This window comes from Bos indicus, chromosome 4, assembly GCF_029378745.1.
Source record: "Bos indicus isolate NIAB-ARS_2022 breed Sahiwal x Tharparkar chromosome 4, NIAB-ARS_B.indTharparkar_mat_pri_1.0, whole genome shotgun sequence".
In the NCBI taxonomy this organism is placed as follows: Eukaryota; Metazoa; Chordata; class Mammalia; order Artiodactyla; family Bovidae; genus Bos; species Bos indicus.
The window spans coordinates 95461193-95485662 of record NC_091763.1 but is presented as its reverse complement, the minus strand read 5'-3'; the positions used below and the strand labels follow the sequence as shown (position 1 = coordinate 95485662).

The window sequence follows — 24470 nt, the reverse complement described above, 5'->3', positions numbered from 1 at the left end:
TAATAAAAGCAATCCAGAACCACAACTACCCAACTGAAAACTACATACAAATATTTCTATCAATACAGATTTGGTATATTAATATAATAGCAGATTCTGGTGTCACACTGCCTGCATTGATGCACTGCCTTGAGCTCTTGACAGCTGTGTGTCCTGAGGCAAAATACTTATCTTCTCTGTGTTCTACTTCATCATCTGTAAAATATGGCTAATAATTGTACCTATCTCATAGAGTGGCAATGAGTGAATAAGTGACAAAGAAGGTTATAACCTAGCAAAATGCAAATGTTTAATAAACACTGATTCATCTTTTTAATTATCATTACTGTTCTCAATATTTTAAATTAATCTCAAGACAAGAGCATGACACAATTCTCTATTACAGGCATCTGAAACATAAAATCCGGATTTTAAAATACAGTCCTACCTTACTATACCAGTTGAGACAGGGTTGTACTACATCAGGATCATCAATGCCACTAAGTTCAACATACCAGATGCTAAAGTTAAAGCTGGGTCCCCATGATAAAAGTGGGACTTGGAGGAGGAAGAAAAGAAAGAAAAAGAAAAAAATTAACATAGTTCAAACAAAACTTTAGCAAAGTAAAACAACAATTCAAACTTAATAGCAAATTTTCTGAATACCTTCTATATGCCCAGCCCATTGGTGCTAGGGCTACAGCAGCAAAATGAAACATGATCTATGCCATTATGAGGTTGCTTTAATTATAAAAACATAAGGACATATTCAAAGTGTCATGTATCTATCCCCCCCAAAACAGGACCAGGGCTAGATGATTTGTTTTAGCAGGTTAGTTTTTATCAATGCCACAAGAAACAAATAATTACTATAAAAGCTATTTATAATTTAAACTGTATCAGAGCACAGAAAGAGACAAATTTCAACTGCTTAGCAAAGTGGCATATCCCAGAAAACAAAACCAGAAGAGAAAAGATTTAAGGATAATATCAGCTCTGACTATATATTCAAAATTTTAAATAATACTGATTTTTTTTTTAAAAGCAAATTAATTCTACCAGGTTTTCACTGCACTAAATAGAATTAGTTCAAGGAATGGAAGGTTGTTTCAACAGGAGTGATAATAATGTAATTCATCATGTTAAGTAAAAGAGAAACATATTTGATTACTTCAACAGATGCTAAGAGCAAACTTTTGGAGAAGGCACTGGCACCCCACTCCAGTACTCTTGCCTGGAAAATCCCATGGATGGACCAGGAGCCTAGTAAGCTGCAGTCCATGGAGTCGCTAAGAGTCAGACACAACTAAGCGACTTCACTTTCACTTTTCACTTTCATGCATTGGAGAAGGAAATGGCAACCCACTCCAGTGTTCTTGCCTGGAGAATCCCAGGGACGGGGGAGCCTGGTGGGCTGCCATCTATGGGGTCGCACAGAGTCGGACATGACTGAAGCGACTTGGCAGCAGCAGCAGCAAGAGCAAACTAATAAAATTTACTTAAAAAAAAAAAAACCCAAAACTCTTAATATATAAGGAACAGAGGCAGAAGTAAACTTTGCTACTTAGATTTTTTTCTTAAGTATCAAAACCTCTAACCCACCACCCCCCTCAAACAAACCAAAACAAAACAAAAAACTAACAGAGAAACATTAAGTATTCCCACTCAAATCAGGAACATGACAGAGAGGCCTAATATCTCTACTATTCAACCTATATGGGAGATCCTAGCCAGTGCAATCAGGAAAACCCCTGCAAATTAAGAAAGAAATATCACCTGAAGATGATTTAGTTCATCTACCTAAAAAATTCAAGACATTTAACTGAAAAACTTTTATTTAAAGTTTATATGCAAGAAAAAAAGAAAAAGCTTAAAATATCTCAGAATAAACTTTAAAATATGCAAGGTAATAAAATTTTAAAACATAAATACTTAATATATTTCTAGACGGGAAAACTCAAAGGTTGTAAACATGTTGATTCCCCTCAAATTAATTATAAATTTAATGTAATCTCATAATCCTTATGGTATAGATCCTATTTTTTTGACATCAGACAAGCTCATCTGAAAAATATCAACAATACAAAATATCTAAAATAATACAAATAATAAGAAAATAAACATACTAAAAGATAAAGGAATTTTAAGTTTGGTATTAGTGAAAGAAAACAAAGTAACATTACGGGAGCACAAGAGTATGTCCAAACATCTCTGAAGGATCCAGAGGAATTTCACAGAATCAAGATAACATTTCACATCAGTAATGACAGGACACAGCAGACAGAAGTTTTTAACCTGTGATTGATAGGCTCCCCACAACCCTTTCAGGAGGTCCCATGTGGTCAAAACTACTTTTCATAATAAGACTAAGGCTTTGTAGCATTTTCTTTTTTTTCTAAACTGTACTGACATTTGCACTCATGGTACAAAGGCAATGCTGAATAAAACCGTTGGCATCTTGGTAGTGCCATAAAAAGTAGTAGTATGAGAGTGTTCCAGTGTTCATTCCTTAATACAGTATGAACTGAACTGTATTACTCGCCATCACACACCTGCAGTTAAAATACAAAATGACAATTCATTTAACAATGTCTTCTGCAAATAGATAGCCAGTGGGAATTTGATTTATGATGCAGGGAGCACAAATCCAGTGTTCTCTGACAACCTAGATGGTGAGATGGGGTGGGGGTGTGAGGGAAGTTCAAGAGGCAGGGGACATATGTATACCCATGGCTGATTCATGCTGATGCATGGCAGAAATCAGCATAATACTGCATGGCAGTTATCCTCTGATTAAAAATAAATTTATTAAAAAAATAAAATGTTTTTCCATAAAAAAGAAAATAGCATAAAGTAAGCTACAACAATATAGTTTACTGCACAGCTAATATAGCCAACATTTTATAACTTTAAATGGACCATAAGATATATCATAACACTGTACACTTGAAATTCGTATAATTTAATAAATCAAGTATAATTTAATAAACAGTACAAAAAGTAAATATATAAATAAATTTATTTCTTGGTTTGTGAAAAGTTTTCTAAATTTTCTTAAATGATGCTCACTTTCATAGCTCCTAGAAACGCATACATTTTTTAAAATAAAATGTCGTTTTGCCTGTAATATACACTTAAAAACGCAACATAAACTCCTAAAATTGTGACTGCATTATCAATTTAATATTAATTTTAACTGCAATGCTTAATTGTGCATTCATCCTTCTAATTAAAATAGTATGATTAAAACATGAAAAATGTCTCTGATGTCGTGTAAAATTAATTTTAGTAAATTCCTATCATTAAGTACACATCATTTTAATATTCTGTGCAGCACAATGGAAAGTACACAAAAGGTACTTTTGCTGCACGTGAAAGTACGATGGCCTTCTCAAGGAAAAGAACCTGTGTAAGCTGGGAGCTGAAACAGCCACTGAAATAGCTCTGTAGGATACTGTTTTTTCTTAAAAGAAAAACTGACATCTAGTATTTAGATTTCAGTATCTGCCAGACATTTACCTGTCATTTCAAAGACAACAAATAACAGTATTTATTGACAAAATTCAAGCTTTTGAGGAAAAATCAGAATTTCGGAAATTCAGTATTCAGCATTGTGAGCTTAGCTACTTTCCAATACTTTTCTGATAAGATTGGTGGTAATAATAACAAGTGTGATTTTTAAAAAATATTATATAATGAAATGTTCCAACATTTGAAAGATTTGCATAACTCAGTGAATCACATTTTCTAAATTACCAATAAATGATTTTACAAGGTACAAAACAGAACAATGGATTTTAGTATCACACCAACATGGTTCAGACTGAGTAATGTCTAAGAAACTAATACTTGTCAATTTTTGATTAAGTATCAAAACAGAGTATATACAATATTTCATATCAGGGCTACTAATTTCCAAGTCCACTGCTATTTCCTAGCATATGAGACTCAATGAAGAGCTAAGATGTACTAGGTCAGATGCTTTCCTATTTTTGTCATCTAAAGGATGCTGAGTGAGTAAAGATAGAGAAAAGCAACAGGAACCAGTCATCAGGATATACGCAGGATTCCCGGAATGTTTAATATGACCTTCAGTTTATATGTGCAAATAATACAAACTTCAGAAAGTTTTATACTAACAAATACTGAATTATCATCACTGTTTCGGTGTGCATTTCTTCAGAAGTACCATTTAAAAAGCGTTATTACTACATCACAGCAATAACCATTAAGCACTATAAATATCAGAATAAAACAACATTCTAAACCCAAGACCCCAAGAACACAGTCTGTAACTGTAACTTATTAGTGATCTGAAATCGATTCTTAAGTTCCAAGTCCAATTTCAATAAAATCAGGAGGGAAAAAAGCTTCCTATTACATCTATTCAAGTCAGAAAAATGTTCATTTATTAAATCCTTATAAGCAACTGTGGGAGGGAGGTTAATTAGGAAATCATCTCACAAGATCTATTAGACAAATAAACAGTACAGTGAATTTTTAACAAACTGAAGGCATATATACAGGATGAGCAGAATGATATATACCCATTTCAAATATACACCAGTGATTTTTGGTGGCATTAACAACACTAATACTGAATATTAGACCCACTCTGTGTTGTTTATCAGAAACCTAAATGTGAACTGGAGCACCAAGCACACCTTCCTTGCTCCCTAATAAAAGATGCCTTTGCTCTCACCTAAAATAAAAAAATTTTTTTAGAAACTCCGCACATCCCAAGGCTAAGAGACTGTATCCTAAGATTCACTATCAGTTCTTCCAATGGGATAAACAGGCAAAGACAAGATCAGGATCAATGCCTGCCACACATTTTCATAAAATGGCATGCACAGAAAATGACAAGCTACTTAGTACACAAGCACACTAGGCTCTAGGATTCTGTGATTCTAGGATTGGCAGGGAGTCAATGTACACATGTACACATACGTTCAATATGCTTTGCAGTATCATTTGGAAAGCTCTTGTCTAGATGTAAACAGCTCTTAGAAGATGCTGGTAATTTTAAGCTCAGGTTCTGGAAGACTATAAAAATTCAACATTAACTTCGCTGAAAGAGTGCATCTACTCTTACTCAGTTCAGTTCAGTTCAGTTGCTCAGTCGTGTCTGACTCTTTGTGACCTCATGAACTGCAGCATGCCAGTTCCCTGTCCATCACCATGTCCTGGAGCTTCCTCAAACTCATGTCCATTGAGTCAGTGATGCCACCCAACCATCTAATCCTCTGTCGTCCGCTTCTCCTCCCGCCTTCAATCTTTCCCAGCCTTAGGGTCTTTCCAAACGAGTCAGCTGTTCACATCAGGTGGCCAAAGTACTGGAGTTTCAGCTTCAGCATCATTCTTTCCAATGAATATTCAGAACTGATTTCCTTTAGGATGGGCTGGTTGGATCTCCCTGCTGTTCAAGGGACTCTCAAGAGTCTTCTCCAAAATCACAATTCAAAAGCATCAATTCTTCGGTGCTCAGCTTTCTTTATAGTCCAACTCTCACATCCATACATGACTACTGGAAAAACAATAGCTTTGACTAGACGGACCTTTGTTGGCAAAGTAATGTCTCTGTTTTGAATATGCTATCTAGGTTGGTCATAACTTTTCTCCCAGAGAGTTAGCGTCTTTTAACTTCATGGCTGCAGTCACCATCTGCAGTGATTTTGGAGCCCAAAAAAATAAAGCCTGACACTGTTTCCCCATCTATTTCCCATGGAGTGATGGGACCAGATGCCATGATTTTAGTTTTCTGAATGTTGAGTTTTAAGCCAACTTTTTCACTCTCCTCTTTCACTTTCATCAAGAGGCTCTTTAGTTCCTCTTCACTTTCTGCCATAAGAGCGGATCATCTGTATAGCTGAGGTTACTGATATTTCTCCCTGCAATCTTGATTCCAGCTTGTGCTTCTTCCAGCCCAGCATTTCTCATGATGTAGTCTGCATATAAGTTAAATAAGCAGGGTGACAATATACAGCCTTGATGTAATCCTTTTCCTATTTGGAACCAGTCTGTTGTTCCACGTCCAGTTCTAACTGTTGCTTCCTGACCTGCATACAGGTTTCTCAAGAGGACAGGTGGTCTGGTATTCCCATCTTTTGAAGAATTTTCCACAGTTTGTTGTGATCCACACAGTCAAAAGCTTTGGAAGACTGTAAAAATTCAAGATTAACCTCGCTGAAAGACTGCGTCTACTCTACTTACAAACGAATGAATGCAGTAAGTACACAAAACACTCAGCACAGTAACTGGCATATGGTAAGTGCTCAATAAATGCTAGATATTAGTATTATTAACTCTTATTCCTATAACAATTTTCTGCTTAATAGTATACTTTTAAAATGTTACCTCTCCACATGCTCTCATGAAAGCCACCACTGGGGTACATTCTTCCCCTACCTCCCCACCTCCCTCTGACAAGACACAGTACTCATCCTAGACTTCCAGACTCCTGAGGATCCAGAATGCAGGTTGAGTCCAATCAAAGCTAAAGCTTCTCTCTGAACCTCTGACACCTACTCAGGCTACAAAAATCCAAAAAATTCATAGAAATCTAAGTCATCTCATCTACCAAAACCCAGAACTCCTCCAGAATCCTTCCAAAAAATCAGTACTTCTTTGTGCCTTCACATCACCTTATTTCCTGATACAACTACTACCTTGGCTATGAATCAATATACAAACCTTTCTAGTCACCATAAAACTAATAACCTTATCCCATTCAACTTTATGTTTTCAGCCATCTGATCTAATCGCCCACTGAGGTTTTCCCTTCCAAACTTCAAACTTGCTCTCTTGAATCTAACCACCCAAATAACTACTCTCCTTCCTTACTAAACGTTATTTTTACTTACAAAGCTTACCTGAAACTAAGCTTCTTCCTAAGGCCAACTCTCAACTTTCACACTAATTCCTACTGAAGACTTCACTCCAGTATGAGCTCTTTGGTTTTTTGTTTGGTGATTCACCTTGGATATTCAATGAACGCTGTGACTCAATCCCTCTCAGATTTAAATGTAAAATGAAAAGTACACAGGATTCAGAGTAAGCAAACTGTATTGAAATATAGCTATAAAAATAACTAAGATATAAAATTATGATATAGAAATATATATGCTTTTTATTAGCACATTAGCTAACAAGATTCTAGTGGCAGGTCTAATAATTACCATAATTTCAAAGATACAATATTTGCCACAGTGTAATGTGATCAGAGATGGGAACACCAGACCACCTGACCTGCCTCTTGAGAAATCTGTATGCAGCTCAGGAAGCAACAGTTAGAACTGGACATGGAACAACAGACTGGTTCCAAACAGTAAAAGGAGTACGTCAAGCCTGTATATTGTCACCCTGCTTATTTAACTTCTATGCAGAGTACATCATGAGAAATGCTGGGCTGGAAGAAGCACAAGCTGGAATCAAGATTGCCGGGAGAAATATCAATAACCTCAGCTATACAGATGACACCACCCTTATGGCAGAAAGTGAAGAGGAACTCAAAAGCCTCTTGATGAAAGTGAAAGTGGAGAGTGAAAAAGTGGGCTTAAAGCTCAACATTCAGAAAAAGAAGCTCATGGCATCCAGTCCCATCACTTCATGGGAAATAGATGGGGAAACAGTGGAAACAGTGTCAGACTTTACTTTTTTGGGCTCCAAAATCACTGCAGATGGTGACTGCAGCCATGAAATTAAAAGATGCTTACTCCTTGGAAGGAAAGTTATGTCCAACCTAGATAGCATATTCAAAAGCAGAGACATTACTTTGCCAACAAAGGTCCGTCTAGTCAAGGCTATGGTTTTTCCTGTGGTCGTGTATGGATGTGAGAGTTGGACTGTGAAGAAGGCTGAGCGCTGAAGAATTGATGCTTTTGAACTGTGGTGTTGGAGAAGACTCTTGAGAGTCCCTTGGACTGCAAGGAGATCCAGCCAGTTCATTCTGAAGGAGATCAGCCCTGGGATTTCTTTGGAAGGAATGATGCTAAAGCTGAAACTCCAGTACTTTGGCCACCTCATGTGAAGAGTTGACTCACTGGAAAAGACTCTAATGCTGGGAGGGATTGGGGGCAGGAGGAGAAGGGACGACAGAGGATGAGATGGCTGGATGGCATCACTGACTCGATGGACGTGAATCTGAGTGAACTCCGGGAGTTGGTGATGGACAGGGAGGCCTGGAGTGCTGCGGTTTGTGGGGTCGCAAAGAGTCGGACATGACTGACTAACTGAACTGAACTGAGCTGAATGTGATGAGAAATACTTATAACTTCTATCCAAAACAAGTCACAGGTAATGCCAATACTATAAGCTACTGCCTATATTCATAACTGAAGACAATGCTAAGAGTTTAGAGAACACAAAGATGTAACACACAGCCACTGATTAATCCCTATAAATCTCCATATAATAAACTCAAAAAGTATAAATAGGATGTCTCTAATGAGGCAAGCAGTTTGCTTGCTGCTTCTGAAATATGAGGAAACAGAAGACAGTTGCTATCACCAAGGATTTCAGAATCTACTTGAGGAAACAAAACTTTCACCCATCACAGAGTAAAAGAAATCAGCATTCATAAAAAGACAGACTTAAGTTTGTATCCTATCTCTATTTCTACTGTATAGTCTTGGTCTAATCATTTAATCTACCTCTCAACTTCAGTTTTCTCATCTGAAAAGTGAGCATAATATACCTATTTCACACAGTGTTAGATGTTTCATAAACAACATCTATTTATTACTTTAAAGTAATGTAAGCACATATCCAAAAGCATATACCAAATGCTATGTCTTTGATCCATCACTTACTAGCTATATACCCTGCGACACATCATTTGACTTCTAGTCTCATTTTCCTTAACCAAAAAAGGCAAGATTTTTTATCTTCCAGTGTAATGCTCAAATGAGATACCACTTGTGAAAACACTTACAAACGCAAAAGCAGTAAAAAAAACACATTCAACTCTTTGCAACCCGATGAACTGTAGCCCGCCAAGCTCCTCTGATTCATGGAATTTTCCAGGCAAGAATACTGGAGTGGGTTGCCATTTCCTTCTCCAGGGAATCTTCCTGACCCAGGGATTGAACCTGTAACTCCTTTTTCTCCTATACTGGCAGGAAGATTCTTTACCACTGAGCCACCTGGGAAGCCCATTAAAAACATATGAAGTTCTAAGAAATGATTGCTGAAATGACATGATGGCTCAAATCATGTGCATGTACTTTTTCTATGTCTAACTGATGCATAAGAGGACCTCTGTTCTCTCATAAATTTTTTAAGGGAACAAACTATTCAACAACCCTAAACAGGCTTCTATTCATAGTTCTTCTAATGAATAATATTAGAGGATTAAGAATTTTAGAAGCAGCAGTAGTACTTTCCTTCAAAGAAAACTCATGGGTATAGAATATGTATTCTGGTAATTCAAATAAAATAACTTTAAAAAAGAGAACGTTTCATTTTGCATGACTAAGCAATCAGATGTTGAATAAGTACTTTAAAATATTTAAATCTAAATTTTCACTGTTGCTACATTTGGAATGTAAGAATTGTTCAAGCATTGTTCAAGAATGTAAGAATCTATAAGAAATGGGTGGCATGAATACTGAGGAAAGAATTATTTATTAGCATGAAAGAAGAAACAACCAAAGAATTTATTTTAAAAATTTGCTTGTTCATCAATTTTCATAAACAGGATACAGGTTTTTATTTCCAATTACTTATTATAACAAACTATAGCTTCTGTTGCAAGCACTGTTACACCAAGCTCAGTCTGGGCAGCTACACGGTGCTGCAAAGGGCAGTTCTACTGCAAACCCCACTATCAGCAGCTGTTTAAGAGCAAAGGCAACTACGACTAAGGCTTAGGCTGGAAGCAGCACAAGGAGCTCTGGACTCACACGAAGGCGGACCCCGGCATCAAGACAGCCTGAGGCCCCTCTGACCATCCACTCTCCCCCACCCTGGCTCAGGTAGATGGCCTGCATTAGGCAGCAGGAAGGGTGGGAGAGAAACTGGACAGCTGTGCCCGCAGTGAGGGTGGGGGCAGGGTCCAAAAGGCAAGAGGCCACCTTGCTCAGGCAGGTTACAGGGGCAGGGCTCTGCTCCATAACTCCTTCTCTCCCTCAGCTGGTAGGGGTTCAGGAAGCAGGACTGGGGTTTGCTCACTTCCCTGCTTCCTGTTTCTTTCAGGCTTCCCAGGTGGTGCTAGTGGTAAAGAACCTGCCTGCCAATGCAGGAGACATAAGGGACTTGGGTTCGATCCCTGGGTTGGGAAGATCCCCTGGAGGAAGAAATGGCAGCCCACTCCAGTATTCTTGCCTGGAGAATCCCATGGACAGAGGAGCCTGGCGGGCTGCAGTCCACAGGGTTGCACAGTGTGGGACATGACTAAAGCGACTAGCACGCACGCCTGTTTATAAAAGAAAGTGAAAAACCAAAAAGTCCAATGATTCTAAAAATAGCTTTCCCTCTGTAAATAGTCTTTTCAGATATTCTTTTTGTCTAATTCCATATACAGAGGAGCCTGGTGTCACGGAGTCAGACACATACACAATGAAACTATTTGACTCAATGAAATGAACAGGCCAACTTGCAACAGACTGGCAAATAACGATAATGGAGCTGTTCGTTTCAAAAGAGGATTTTTCTCCCAAATCAAAACACAGGATTCTGGCTTTTATTACCATTCTTTAAGGAATATGATTCACCATAATTACAATTTTAACATACTATTTTCAAAGGTATGAAATAAAGATGGGAATTAACAGTGAAGTCCTCAACTTTCAAACTCTCTAACACAACTTATAAACAAAATAATCCTAAAAACACTAGTTCTGAGGAGGTATTACAAATACTTTTAAAGTTAAAACACTTGCTAAAAAGATAAATGCCTTAGATAGCATTTTTCAAGAATTACTTTGAAACTAATTAGTGGGTTATGAAATTAGTTTTATGTGTTTGACCAACATTACCACATGCACAAAAAGGAAATACAAAAGAAAAAAACAGAAAATAACCATAATACACTGCCTTAAGGAATCCATCAGTATTTGGTTTTAGAATGATGCAACTTTAGAACTGATAAACCTTCCATAAAACAATCAAGGCTCTCAAATCACTGTATCTCATTAAATAATAAAGTATTTAGAAAAGATTCTATTTGAAATAACTGTCACTCAGATACAGATTTATAAACTAGGGGCCAGCCAAACAGTAAACATTTTGGGCTTTGTGGGCTATACTGTTTTTGCAACTACTCAACTTTGCCATTGTAGTGCAAAAGCAGAGAGATACTATGTGAAAAACTGGCATGGCAGTGTTGCCATAAAATTTTATTTAAAAAAAAACAAAAAAACAGTGAACCTACAGGATTGGGCCCACACAGGCTGTGTTTGCTGATTAATGATATAAAGAATTTATTTCTACTCCAGAATGCTAAAAGCCTTACCTATTTTAATGAATCGACATGGAAACATCTGTTCATCAATTTTATGCTTTAAGGTAAATGTTTCTTTGTTATAATCATTCTTTAAGCCACTGTGGAAAAAAAATAAGGTAATTAAATCTGATTTCATAATTTAGTAAACATACTAAAACAAAGATTAATAACATACCCAGATTTTAAGGTTTGACAAATACGAAAGGAATAATATAACGAAGTAGTTGAACATGAGAATATAGGACACAGCTTGTACATTCACATCAACTGCACTATATGGTGGTCTCTTAATTAAATGAGGGCTAATGAAAACGTTCAGTGTTAAAGAATGTGACTACAGTGCATGAAAATGTGTGACAAGGTCCAGTGTCCTTTGTGTAGAAAGAAAGAAAGTGAAGTTGCTCAGTCGTGTCCGACTCTTTGCGACCCCATGGACTCTAGCCTACCAGGCTCCTCTGTTGATGGGATTTTCCAGGCAAGAATACCGGAGTGGGTTGCCATTTCCTTCTCCAGGAGATCTTCCTGACCCAGGAATTGAACCCAGGTCTCCTGCATTGTAGGCAGACACTTTACCGTCTGAGACACCAGGGAAGTACTGAATACAATGTAAAATATTCAAGCAGTAAGAAAATTGAAAAACAATTCATACTCATATCTTACAACCTAAACAGAGCCAGATATTCGAATTTGCCAAAGAATTAAGTCATTAAATTCTGACTGAGATGCCAATGTTCCTTTTTATAGCTCAATACATTTTCAAAGACAATTTTACTCTGTTGGTTTAACAGCATCCAGTTTATCCTATATAAAAAGAAATTAATATAATTTCTGTACTTAAACAACTTAGGACTGATTCAAGTATTTATGGAAAAGTCACTTACTTTCAGGCTGCCTTATATTCAATTGACATACTTCCATGGCTTAAATCAAATGCACTCTAGATGTAATAATACTTATATAAAATACTGTGCTAATGGGACACACTATGTCACAAATATATTCTAAAACTGCATGACTTCATTTGTCCGCTCCATTTTATAACCCATTTTTCATCATCTAGAGGGCCAATTAACATTTACTCCTGGTGGTCTATGCTGTCAAAACTCAAATTTACTGAGTTCCTTCCAAGAGGTGGGGCTTTCTGGTGGCTCAGCTGGTAAAGCATATGCAGGAGACCTGGGTTCGATCCCTGGGTAGGAAAGATCCCCAGAGAAAGGAATGGCTACTCACTTCAGGTATTCTTACCTGAAGAATTCCATGGACAGAGAGGAGCCTGGTGGGCTATAGTCCATGGGGTTGCGAAGAGTTGAACATGACTGAGTGACTGACAACTTTCATTTTTTCGTTTCTTTTTCAAGAGGTATGCTCTGCACTAGGTGCAATCCCATAATTTTACTCTGTTTAGTCTCCAATTTATACTAAGCTCTCAGGACAATCAATCTTAATGTTTTCAACAGATTATATATTTTTATAGCAAGGATTACAGCAAAGATATCAATTATAGCTCAAAAGTATATCTGAAGTCATTACCATTTTAAAAATAAGACTGAAGAATAAGAAGTAGAAAAATAACCCCAATTTTATTCTTTCTGCTTTGGTAACAATATTAATTAGTATCTCGGTGGAAAAAAGTTGACTCAAGCCACAATATTAAAATAAGGCACTAGAAATAAAATAGTAGAAGTATTCTTTTCTCCCTTGTAAGAAATATCAAGGCATGAAGATTTAGCTACAAAGAGACTAAACTAAGACTACATTGAGAAGACAGCTCTTTCCTCCCCATAATCATAACCCACCTGGACAACAGCTCTGTCATGTTTTCTTCATTCATTCCACCAAAGACTTTAAATTTCTTCAAATTGCAGACATGAGTTTTCTCATATTTTCCAAATGTGATATTCTGGACTATAGCAGGCCTTTCAAGCTTCAGAATCAAGTACTACAAAAAGGAACAACCAAATTATATCCTCCTCCACTCAAAACAAATGGTTAGACAATTTGAATAATTAAAATCTTGGACAACTGACTGAATAAGGTTCATCCTGTCCATCCTACACCAATAGATTTTTTTTTTTAATGTGAAAGGATATCAGGCTACCATAACATCACCACTTTCACCCAGGAAACTACATTATTTTGAACAATGTAGATGAAGGAGGGGAAAAATGGACTAGTGAGATAACTTCTAATCAAGGAATAGCATTTAATAAAATAGGCTATGAATAATCAAACAAATTAGAATACAAAAGTAACAATTACATATTCTCAATGACTACACTTCACTAATAAATTCAATGTTCAAAATCAGTGATAAAATTTTAATCTAGAAAAAAGATTTACCAGTCACCCCTGCCGATTTTATAAATGAAAAAACTCAGACCTACCATAGACATGTCTGATGCAGCTCAAGTTTTCTAACTATACACAGAATAAAATGGGATCAGTTACTTAGGGAACGTATTTTACGTTATGCAGACTGTTTTCAATTATAAAAATTAAGAAGGAAATTACTAATAATCAAATACATGGGAGGAAAGCTATTTAGACAACTCAGTTGTTATGTTGCAGTGGCTTCATGCTTTGTAATAATGGGTAATACTCATGATAAAGGAGAATAGAATTAAGTGGATGGTCTTACTTTGTACCAAACACAAAAATTAACTCAAAATGTAACCAAAATGATTCAAACGTGATCCTTTACAATCAAATATAAGGCATAAAAGTAAGAGATAAAACTATAAAACTCTTAGACAAAAATAGGGGTATATCTTTATGACTCTGGTTTGGCAATGGAATTCTGAGATATGACTCCAAAAGTGCTAGCAACAGAATATAAAATAAACTGGTCTTTATCAAAATTAAAGTTTTGTGCATCAAATGGCACTACCAAAAAAGTAAAAAGACAACCTACAGAATGGGAGAAAATACTTTCAGATACTTATCTGATGAGGGCATAGTATTGAGAATATATAAGGAATTTGTACAACTCGATGACAAAAAGAAAGACAACCTAATTTTAAAATGGGCAAAGGACCTCAATAGCCCTTTGTTCAAAGAAGATAAACAAATGGCCAGCAGGTACATGAAAAGATGTTCAGCATCATTAGTCACCGGGAGCTGGGTTACAGGGAAAGGAGAGAATGCTTAACTGGTACCAGGTTTTCTTAGAAGGTAATGAAAAAAACTAAGTAGAAATGACAGTTGTACAACACTGTGTATTTGAACACTTAAAAATGGTTAATTTTGTTATGTGACTTTTACCTCAATAAAATAAAAGAATGAAGTTGGTGGTAACATGAAAGATGATGATATAATCAGAAATAATATCTCGTGAGTATGAATTCCCTTAACTTACAGATTACTCAGATTTTTATGTATTTTGTCTCATTTTGGTGAGAAAAGACAGTAAAGCTCGGTGGCTCAGACATAAAGTATCTGTCTGCAATTCAGAAGTGAAAGTGAAAGTTGCTCAGTCGTGTCTGCCTCTTTGTGACCTCATGGACTATACATATACAGTTCATGGAACTCTCCAGGCCAGAATACTGGAGTGGGTAGCCTTTTCCTTCTCCAGGTGATCTTCCCAACCCAGGGATTGAACCCAGGTCTCCCACATTGCAGGTGGATTCTTTACCAGCTAAGCCACAAGGGAAGCAACCTGGGTTCGATCCCTGGGTCAGAAAAATGCCCTGGAGAAGGGAATGGTTACTCACTCGGTATCGTTGCCTGGAGAATTTCATGGACAGAGGAGCCTAGCGGGATACAGTCCATGGGGTCACAAAGAGTCGGACATGACTGAGCGACTAACACTTTCACTTACCTCATTTTAATAGGAGCAGGAGGAACAGGAGTAGTATTTTAAGAACAATAATCATCCTCTTCATCCTCATTTTAAGGATAAAAAAATTTTGGCTTAGAAAGGCTAAGTAACTTGTCATTGTTACACAGTTAAAAAATAGAGTTTAGATTAAAAATCAGTCTATCTGCAAAGGAGGCAAGAATATACAATGGAAAAAAGACAGCTTTTCAGTAAATCGTGCTGGGAAAACAGGACAATTAGCTACATGCAAAAGGACAAAATCAGAACATTCTCTAACATCATACACAAAAATAAACTCAAAATGGATTAAAGATCAAAATGTTAGTCCAAATACTATAAAACTTCTAGAGTAAAACACAGAACACTCTTTGACATAAATCACAGCAGTTATCTCTTTGGATCTGTCTCCTGAAGTACTGGAAATAAAAACAAAAATAAACAAATGGGACCTAATTAAACTTAAAAGCTCTGCACAGCAAAGGAAACTACCAACAAAAACAAAAAGACAACCCACAGAATAGGAGAAAATATTTACAGCGATGCAACTAAAAAGGGATTAATTTTCAAAATATATAAACAGTTCACATAGCTCAATATCAAAAAACCAAACAACCCAAACAAAAAATGGGCAGAAGATTTAAACAGACATTTGTCCAAAGAAGACATACAGAAGGCCAACAAACACATGAAAAAATGCTCAACACTGCTAATTATTAGAGAAATGCACATCAAAACTATAATGAGGTATCACTCACACTAGTCAGAATGATCAACATCAAAAAGTCTACTGTCTATTGGGGAGGGTGTGGAGAAAAAGGAGCCCTCCTATGATGGTGGTGGGAATGTAAATGGGTACAACCACTATGGAGAACACTATGAAGGTTCCTTCAAAAACTAAAAATAGAATTACCATATGATTTAGAAATTTCTCTCCTAGGCACACATCTGTAGAAAACTATAATTTGAAAAAACACATGCACTTCAATGTTCACAGCAGCACACTTTACAAACAGCCAAGACATGGAAGCAACCTAAATGTCCACTGGCAATTGGGTGGATAAAGAATGGATAACGAAATATCCAAAGAATGGATAATGAAATACATATCCATAATAAATAATGAAATAATGCCATTTCCATCAACATGGATAGACCTAGAAAATTATCATAATAAGTAAGCCAGAGAAATACAAATATCATATGATATCCCTTACATGGGGAATCTTTAAACAATAATTCAAATGAACTTATTTACAAAACAGAAATAGATCCACATACACAGAAAACAAACTTATGGTTACCAAAGAAGAAATAATGGGGAGAGATAAATTAGGAGTCTGGGATTTGCAGACACACACTACTACATATAAAATATACAAACAACAAGGATCTACTGTATAGCACAGGGAACTAAATTCTACACTTTATAATAACCTATAAGGGAAAAGAACCTGAAAAAGAATTAAATATAAATGTGTAAACCAAATCACTGTGCTATACACATGAAACTAACACAATGCTGTAAACCAACTGTAGTGAAAAAAAGTGAAGTCGCTCAGTCGTGTCCGACTCTTTGTGACCCCATGGACTGTAGCCTACCAGCTCCTCCGTCCATGGAATTTTCCAGGCAAGAGTACTGGAGTTGGTTGCCATTTCCTTCTCCAGGGGATCTTCCCAACCCTGGGATCGAACCTGGGTCTCCCCAATTGCAGGCAGAGGCTTTACCATCTGAGCCACCAGGGATGCCATTAAAAAAAATTTTTTTTAATCAGTCAGACTGCTGGTTGGCTGACCCAATTTCCATTCTCAATCCAATTCTTCCTAGCCACCTTCCAGGCAAAAATACATACATGGCAAAATTCTGGTCAATGAGATATAAGTAGAAGCTGTGGAATAAGTTTTGCTTTTCGAAACAAATGTTACTCCTTTACCATCTGAACTGGACCCCCCACCCCCTTGCAACAAGTAAGAAAAGATCTACAAATAGTCATCTGTGGGACACTCAACTTTCATCAGCAGCTGCCTAACTCTAGTTTTCTTGTGCTGGCAGGAACAGATAGGGATGGTGATAGGGAAGAAACTCATTTGTTTTATTAACCCACTGTTATAGGACCTTCTGTTATTTGATGCTAAAAGCATTCCTACTGATTGACTAACCCCACAGTCGAACCTTTATTTAACCATTATACAATCACAAATGCTTAGGCTTATATAATGTTTATATTCTAGGGAGCTATTAAGATTATAGAAATTGCCATAGGAAAATTGAGCTTGCTAGTCTTAAATCATTATCCTTCTCATCCATATCAAATTAATAGGTGTGGTAACATGATTTTTGGTTAATTGAGTTTCTTAAGAATACAGCTGTATATTGGAGAACAGACTACATAGCCAGGTACGAAAGTATTCATATTTCTATCTTTCTCATGAAATTCCACTTCCTCCCATCCTTTTCCCCTTCTTTCTCTCTTTGGTCATTCTTTAAATTCTCAAGTTTAGAAGTCAGTTTTCCCTGACAATTGGTTAGTCAGGTAGTAAAAACAGATCTTTACATTAATATAATCTATTGTATACTATCCATCACCCCATATACAACAGTTCTAAATACAATAGAAAGCATTTGTCTATATATAATTTTATTTATACCAAATAGGATTTTGTTATTAAAAATTATATAAGTAAAATGCAAATTCTCTAACTGAAGTAAAGCACAGTGATCTGACAAATACATTACAGGTAAAAATTTTAGTGTTTAACCACATTATTAATAAATTTTATAACTTCATTTTTCAAACTCTTGGCCTCAATGATGAATATGTTACTATTAAACAGTGTTATCCCATAGTTAAATAGATTTGTTACTTTTAATTTAAAGAAATAACTGCTGTAGATTTAGTATCAGAAACTGTAAAAAAAAAAAATAGAGAATGAACATTTGAGAAAAACTATTTTACAATCTGTTACCAACCTTTAAATTATATATTAATAAATTAATTTTAAAACAAAACATAATGACTCACAATCTCTTTATCAAAGCAACTTAGGTTCATAAAGGATCAAAGAACTATCTATTACATGATTCTTAATTTAGGCATAGAATTAAGCAAACAATAAAAAAAAATTTAATGTTCAAAACTGCTCACAATTTCAGCCCATAGTGATTTTTCAATATAAAAAATAAAAAAATATATATATATAAAATCATTTTAAATCATATGAATATTAACAATTTATAAGAAATAAAGATGATAAAAAAGGAGACTACTTTAGCTTTAGATAGGTCTGTCATCTAAAGTATCTCCCAGGAGCTGAGCCTTAAAGGATGAGACAGCGTAGTGTCCTCAGGCTGCCATAACATATTACCACAAACCTGGTGGTTTAAAACAACAGAAATGTATTCTCTCACAGTTCTGAAGGCCAGCAGTCTGAACTCTAGATGTTAGCAAGACAATGTTCCCTCCGAAGGCTCTAAGAGCAGATCCTCCTTTGCCTCTACCAGTATCTAGTGGCTCCTGGTGTTCTTTGCTTGTGGCAGCAGAATTCCAACCTCTGTCTCCAACTGTCACATGACCTTCTTCCTTGTGTCCCTCTGTTTTCTCCTTTTCTGTGTCTAATAAAAACACTTGTCATTTGATTTAGGGCTCAACCTAATCCAGGATGATCTCACTTTGAGACCCTTATCTTAATTACATCTGCTAAAACCTTTATTTGAAATAAGGTTACATTCTGAGGTTGCACATATCTCCCCCCCGCCCACCCCCCACCACAAGGGTAGTGGGGAGCACTAATCACCTACCACACAGAGCCAGTCAGGCAAAAAGGCTTATGAAAAATGAGTTCTGGAAACTGTTAAAAGGCCAGCATGATTGGAGCCTAGTAAGCAAGGTCGAGAATGGTATATGTTGAGACCCAAGAGAAGTTACCATATCATACATCATAAATGCCATAGAATCTATTAAGCACAATGGAAAGCCAAGATATGATTAACATCACACACAGTGTATCTGGTAGAAAATGGATCAGAGGAAATGGCCAATGAATTGCATACAGTTATAATAATTCCAACAAAAGAAGAGATGAAGGAGATTTAAACTCAGGCAGTGTGGAGACAGAGAGGATTAGACAGTTTTGACATATATTTTGGAGCAAGAATGAAAGGGATTAAGTAATAGCTGGATATAGGGATGGATTGCTCAGTTGCTCAGTCCTGTCCTACTCTACGCCACCATATGGACTGCCACATGCCAGGCTTCCCTGTCCTTCACTATCTCCCGGAGTTTGCTCAAACTCATGTCCATTGAGTCAGTGATGCCAGCCAACCATCTCATTCTCTGACGCCCCCTTCTCCTCCTACCCTCAATCTTTCTTAGCATCAGGGTCTTTTTAAATGAGTTAGTTCTTCGAATCAGGTGGCCAAAGTATAGGGAGGGGAGAAAGTAGCAACAGTGGTGATTTAGTTTCTGACCTGAATAACAGGGTAATTGAAATATCATTTACTCTGATGGGAAGGACTGACAAAGAAATAGGCAGCATGGAAATGACACTAGAAAAGTCCAAGATTATATATCTGTGTAAATCTCAGTGTAATAAATCAGTGTCTAAAACAACAGTCACTTCATGAAGTCCCATCACTTCATGGCAAACAGATGGAGAAACAGTGGGAAAATGACAGACTTTATTTTTGGGGGGGTCAAAAAAATCACTGCAGATGGTAACTGCAGCCATGAAATTAAAAGATGCTTACTCCTTGGGAGAAAAATTATGATCAACATAGACAGCATATTAAAAAGCAAAGACATTACTTTGCCAACAAAGGTCTGTCTAGTCAAAGCTATGGTTTTTCCAGTAGACGTGTATGGATGTGAGAGTTGGACTATAAAGAAAGCTGAGTGCCGAAAAATTGTGGTGTTGGAGAAGACTCTTGAGAGTCCCTTGGACAGCAGGGAGATCCAACCAGTTAATCCTAAAGGAAATCAACCCTGAATATTCATTGGAAGGACTGATGTTGAGGCTGAAACTCCAATACTTTGGCCACCTGATGCAAAGAACTGACTCACTGGAAAAGACCCTGATGCTGGGAAAGATTGAAGGCAGGAGGAGAAGGGGAAGACAGAGGATGAGATGGTTGGATAGCATCATCGACTCAATGGACATTAGAATGAGTAAGCTCCAGGAGTTGATGATGGACAGGGAGGCCTGGTGTGCTGCAGTCCATGGGGTTGCAAAGAGTTGGACATGACCTAGCGGTTGAACTGAACTGAACTGAAAATAACAGTCCCCTTCTGTCATCCCCACTCATCCTCTGTCGACAGAAGGGGACTGTTGTTTTAGACACTTCTTTCCTTAGTTATTTGTAAAGTCTCGTCACACAACCACTTCTTTTTCTTTGGGGTAGTTTTGGTCACTGCTTCTTGTACAATATTATGAACCTTCATCCACAGTTCTTCAGGCACTCTGTCTACCAGACCTAACCCCTTGAACCTACTTGTCACCTCTACCATATAGTCATAAGGAATTTGCTTTAGGTTGTAACTGAATGGTCTAGTGGTTGTCTCTATTTTCTTCAATTTAAAGCCTGAGTTTTGCAATAAGGAGCTCATGATCTGAGCCACAGTCAGTTCCAGGTCTTGTTTTTGTGGACTGTATAGAGCTTCTCCACCTGTGGCTGCAAAGCAAATAATCAATCTGACTTCGGTATTAACCATCTGGTGATGTCCACATGTAGAGAGGTTTCTAGGGTTGTTGGAAAAGCATGTTTACTATGACCAGAATGTTCTCTTGATAAAAGTTGGTTAGCCTTTGCCCTCCTTCACTTTGTATTCTAAGATCAAACTTCCCTGTTATTCTGGGTATCTCCTGACTTCCTACTTTTGCATTCTAATCCTCTATGATGAAAAGGACATCTTTTCGTGTGTGTATTAGTTCTAGAAGGTCTTATAGGTCTTCAAAGATCCAGTCAACTTCAGCTTCTTTGGCATTAGTGGTTGGGGCACAGACTTGGATTACTGTGATGCTGAATGATTTGTCTTAGAAACAAACCATTCTGTTGTTTTTGAGATTGCACTCAGGTACAGCATTTCAGACTCTTTTGTTGACTATGAAGGCTAATCCACAACTGAGCGTCATTTCCGCTTTGGTCCAGCCACTTCATTCTTTCTGGAGCTATTAGTAATCGCCCTCTACTCTTCCCCAGTAGCATATGGAACACCTCCAACCTGCAGGCCTTATCTTCGTGTCATATTTTTTGCCTTTTCATACTGTTCATGGGGTTCTCGCAATAGAATACTGGAGTGGGTTGTCATCCTCCTCCAGTGGACTGCATTTTGTCACAACTCTTCACTATGACCTGTCCATCTTTAGTGGCCCTGCAAGCAGGAAGGGTAAGCTAACTCTACTGTTTTGTGTAAATGCAGTCGGGATTATGATCAGGACTGTCTTTATCTATAATGCTGCTAACCCCAAGCCTTGAAGGGAAAAGATAAACACTAGCTGCCAGTCTTTTGGTTGTACAATAAAAAGGCTTGGGTAAAAACCCTTTTTCTGGATTGGCTCCACTGATGCTTTGTCCTTGATACAGGAACTGTTCTGCCAGTAAGAAACTACCTTTTAAAGTTCCTTTCATATTGGACAATACCCCCGGCTACCCAGAACTCTGTGACTGCAACATCAAAGGTGTCAAAGTGGTCTGCTGCTGCTGCTGCTAAGTCACTTCAGTCGTGTCCGATTCTGTGCAACCCCATGGACTGCAGCCTACCAGGCTCCTATGCCCGTGGGATTTTCCAGGCAAGAGTACTGGAGTGGGTTGCCATTGCCTTCTCCATCAAAGTGGTCTCAGTTCAGTTCAGTTCAGTCGCTCAGTCGTGTCCGACTCTTTGCCCCTAAATACAGTGTCTCTAATTCAGCCTCTAGATCAGGAGTCATAAAGATCTTTAAGGCTCATACTCCACGGGAAAGATTGTCAATGCTAAGGAAGAAAACCCTGATAGAACATCATGGACATCTGGAAGAATTTCACCACTGAAGATGCCATGGTTATTGTAGAAAAAGCTGTGAAAGACTTTAAGCCCAAAACAATAAATGCCTGCTGGTGAAAACTGTGTCCAGATTTCACATATGATGTCACAGGATTTATAACAGAGCCAATCAAGGAAATCTTGAAAGAGAGTTGATATCAAAAAAAAGGTGAGGGATGAAGGGTTTCAAAATACAGACCTTAGAGAAATTCAAGAGCTAACAGACATCAAACCAGAGGAATTAAAAGAAGATAACTTGATGGAGATAAGTGTTTCCAAACTAGAGCCAGACGATGAGGAAGAAAACACCAGAAGAAGCTGTGCCAGAAAACAAACTGACAATAGACGATCTGACAGAAAGAAGGGTTCCAATTATTCAAGACTGCTTTTGACTTCTTTTACGGCATGGACTCTTTCATGACAGGGGCACTAAAACTAAAGCAAACAATGGAAGAAGGATTGCTACTGTATAAAAACATTTCTACAGTAATGAAAAAGCAAAAAAGTCAGAAGTTACCAGGTATTCATGCACAGTTAGACCAAGTGTGCCTGCCTCTCCTGGCAACTCCTCTCCGTCTTCCACTGAGGCCACTCCTGAGACAGTAACACCAACCCCTCATCTTCCTCCTCCTCCTCAGCCTACTCAACATGAAGATGACAAGAACCAAGAACTTTATGATGACCCATGTCCACTTAATGAGCAGTAAGTAATCATCATGCCATACAACTGATAAACCTCTCTGCTGTGTATGTGTGTATCATTGTGTGAACATTTAGTAACTGTCCAGCAAGAACTATATGAAACCATTTTTGTGTGATCATCCTTGCCTAAGTATTTATTGTATAGGACACTTCTGACTTCTGTACAAGACTTGTACTGAAATGGATAGCCAATCCTTACATAGGCATAAGGTGACTAATATTTTATATAAAATTAATAAGGTTAGTTTTCTTACTGTTTTGCAACTTTATTTTCAAATAATTATCATTATTTGATAATTTGATATCAACAGTATCATACAGTATGCCCCCTCTCTCATTAGTAATTGGAAAAATTACATATCGACTTATCATACAGGTAAGAGGCTTTCGAGACAATGTTAATAATGTTTTAAATACTGTATTATGAGTACGACTGCAATAAAATATACCATAAATATTTTATGGTATCCTCATCATAAGTATATAGGGTAAGGTACTGTGAAGCAACTGTATCAATTACAATACTACAGAAGAATTGATGCTTTTAAACTGTGGTGTTGGAGAAGACTCTTGAGAGTCCCTTGGACTGCAAGGAGATCCAACCAGTCCATCCTGAAGGAGATCAGTCCTGGGTGTTCATTGGAAGGACTGATGTTGAGGCTGAAACTCCAATACTTTGGCCACCTCATGCCAAGAGTTGACTCATTGGAAAAGACCCTGATGCTGGGAGGGACTGGAGGCAGGAGGAGAAGGGGACGACAGAGGAGAAGATGGCTGGATGGCATCACCGACTCGATGCACGTGAGTTTGGGTGCATGCCATAGGTGTCCCGATGGACAGGGAGGCCTGGCATGCTGCGATTCATGAGGTCACAAAGAGTCGGACACAACTGAGCAACTGAACTGAACTGAACCGAACCATAAAGCAATCATTTTCCTGCTTCTTCATTTATCAATGAATGGTTATACCTGTAAATATATACAAATTTCTTTTTCACATTTTATCTTTTCATTTTTGGTCTCTAGTATTGGTAATACATCTACAGAGTTTTGTATCATGTGAGAAAATACTGGTGTTGGTATGGACAGACCATTCATCTTGTACACAGCATAAACTTATGATATCAATAAACATAGTACAGTAAAAGTACTGTACATTCCTTATGATTTTCTTAATAACATTTTCTTTTCTCTAGCTTACTTTATTGTAAGATACAGTATTAATAAATAATACCTATAACACACAAAATACCTGTTAATTGACTATGTTATCAATAAGGTTTTGGACCAACAGTAGGCTATGAGTAATGTTTTGGGGGAGTCAGAAGTTAACATGCAAATTTTCAACTGAAGAGAAGTTGCCACCTCTTTGCACTGTTCAAGGATCAACTGTATCTCTCTACCTTATGATGTAGCAACTTTACCTCCAAACATTTATCTCAAATAATTGAAAATATGTATCATTTTAAAAATCTTATAAAAGAATATTATATAAGCTTTCTTCACAATCACCAAAA

At 37.2% G+C, this 24470-nt stretch overlaps 1 protein-coding gene across 8 annotated transcripts in view; it reads right to left on the bottom strand.

Moving 5' to 3' along the window:
- MKLN1 (muskelin 1) overlaps positions 1-24470 on the bottom strand; it is a 391490-nt gene that overhangs the window by 125889 nt on the left and 241131 nt on the right. For 7 of the 8 annotated variants that reach the window (XM_070787313.1, XM_070787309.1, XM_070787311.1 and 4 more), the window contains 3 exons: positions 13219-13361; positions 11432-11520; positions 428-537 (listed from right to left, as the gene is read on the bottom strand). In XM_070787313.1, the coding sequence (XP_070643414.1) occupies positions 428-537; positions 11432-11520; positions 13219-13361 (342 nt within the window). Of the gene's footprint in view, positions 1-427; positions 538-11431; positions 11521-13218; positions 13362-24470 lie in introns of those variants that run through there. The other variant, XM_070787316.1, reaches the window with a different exon arrangement.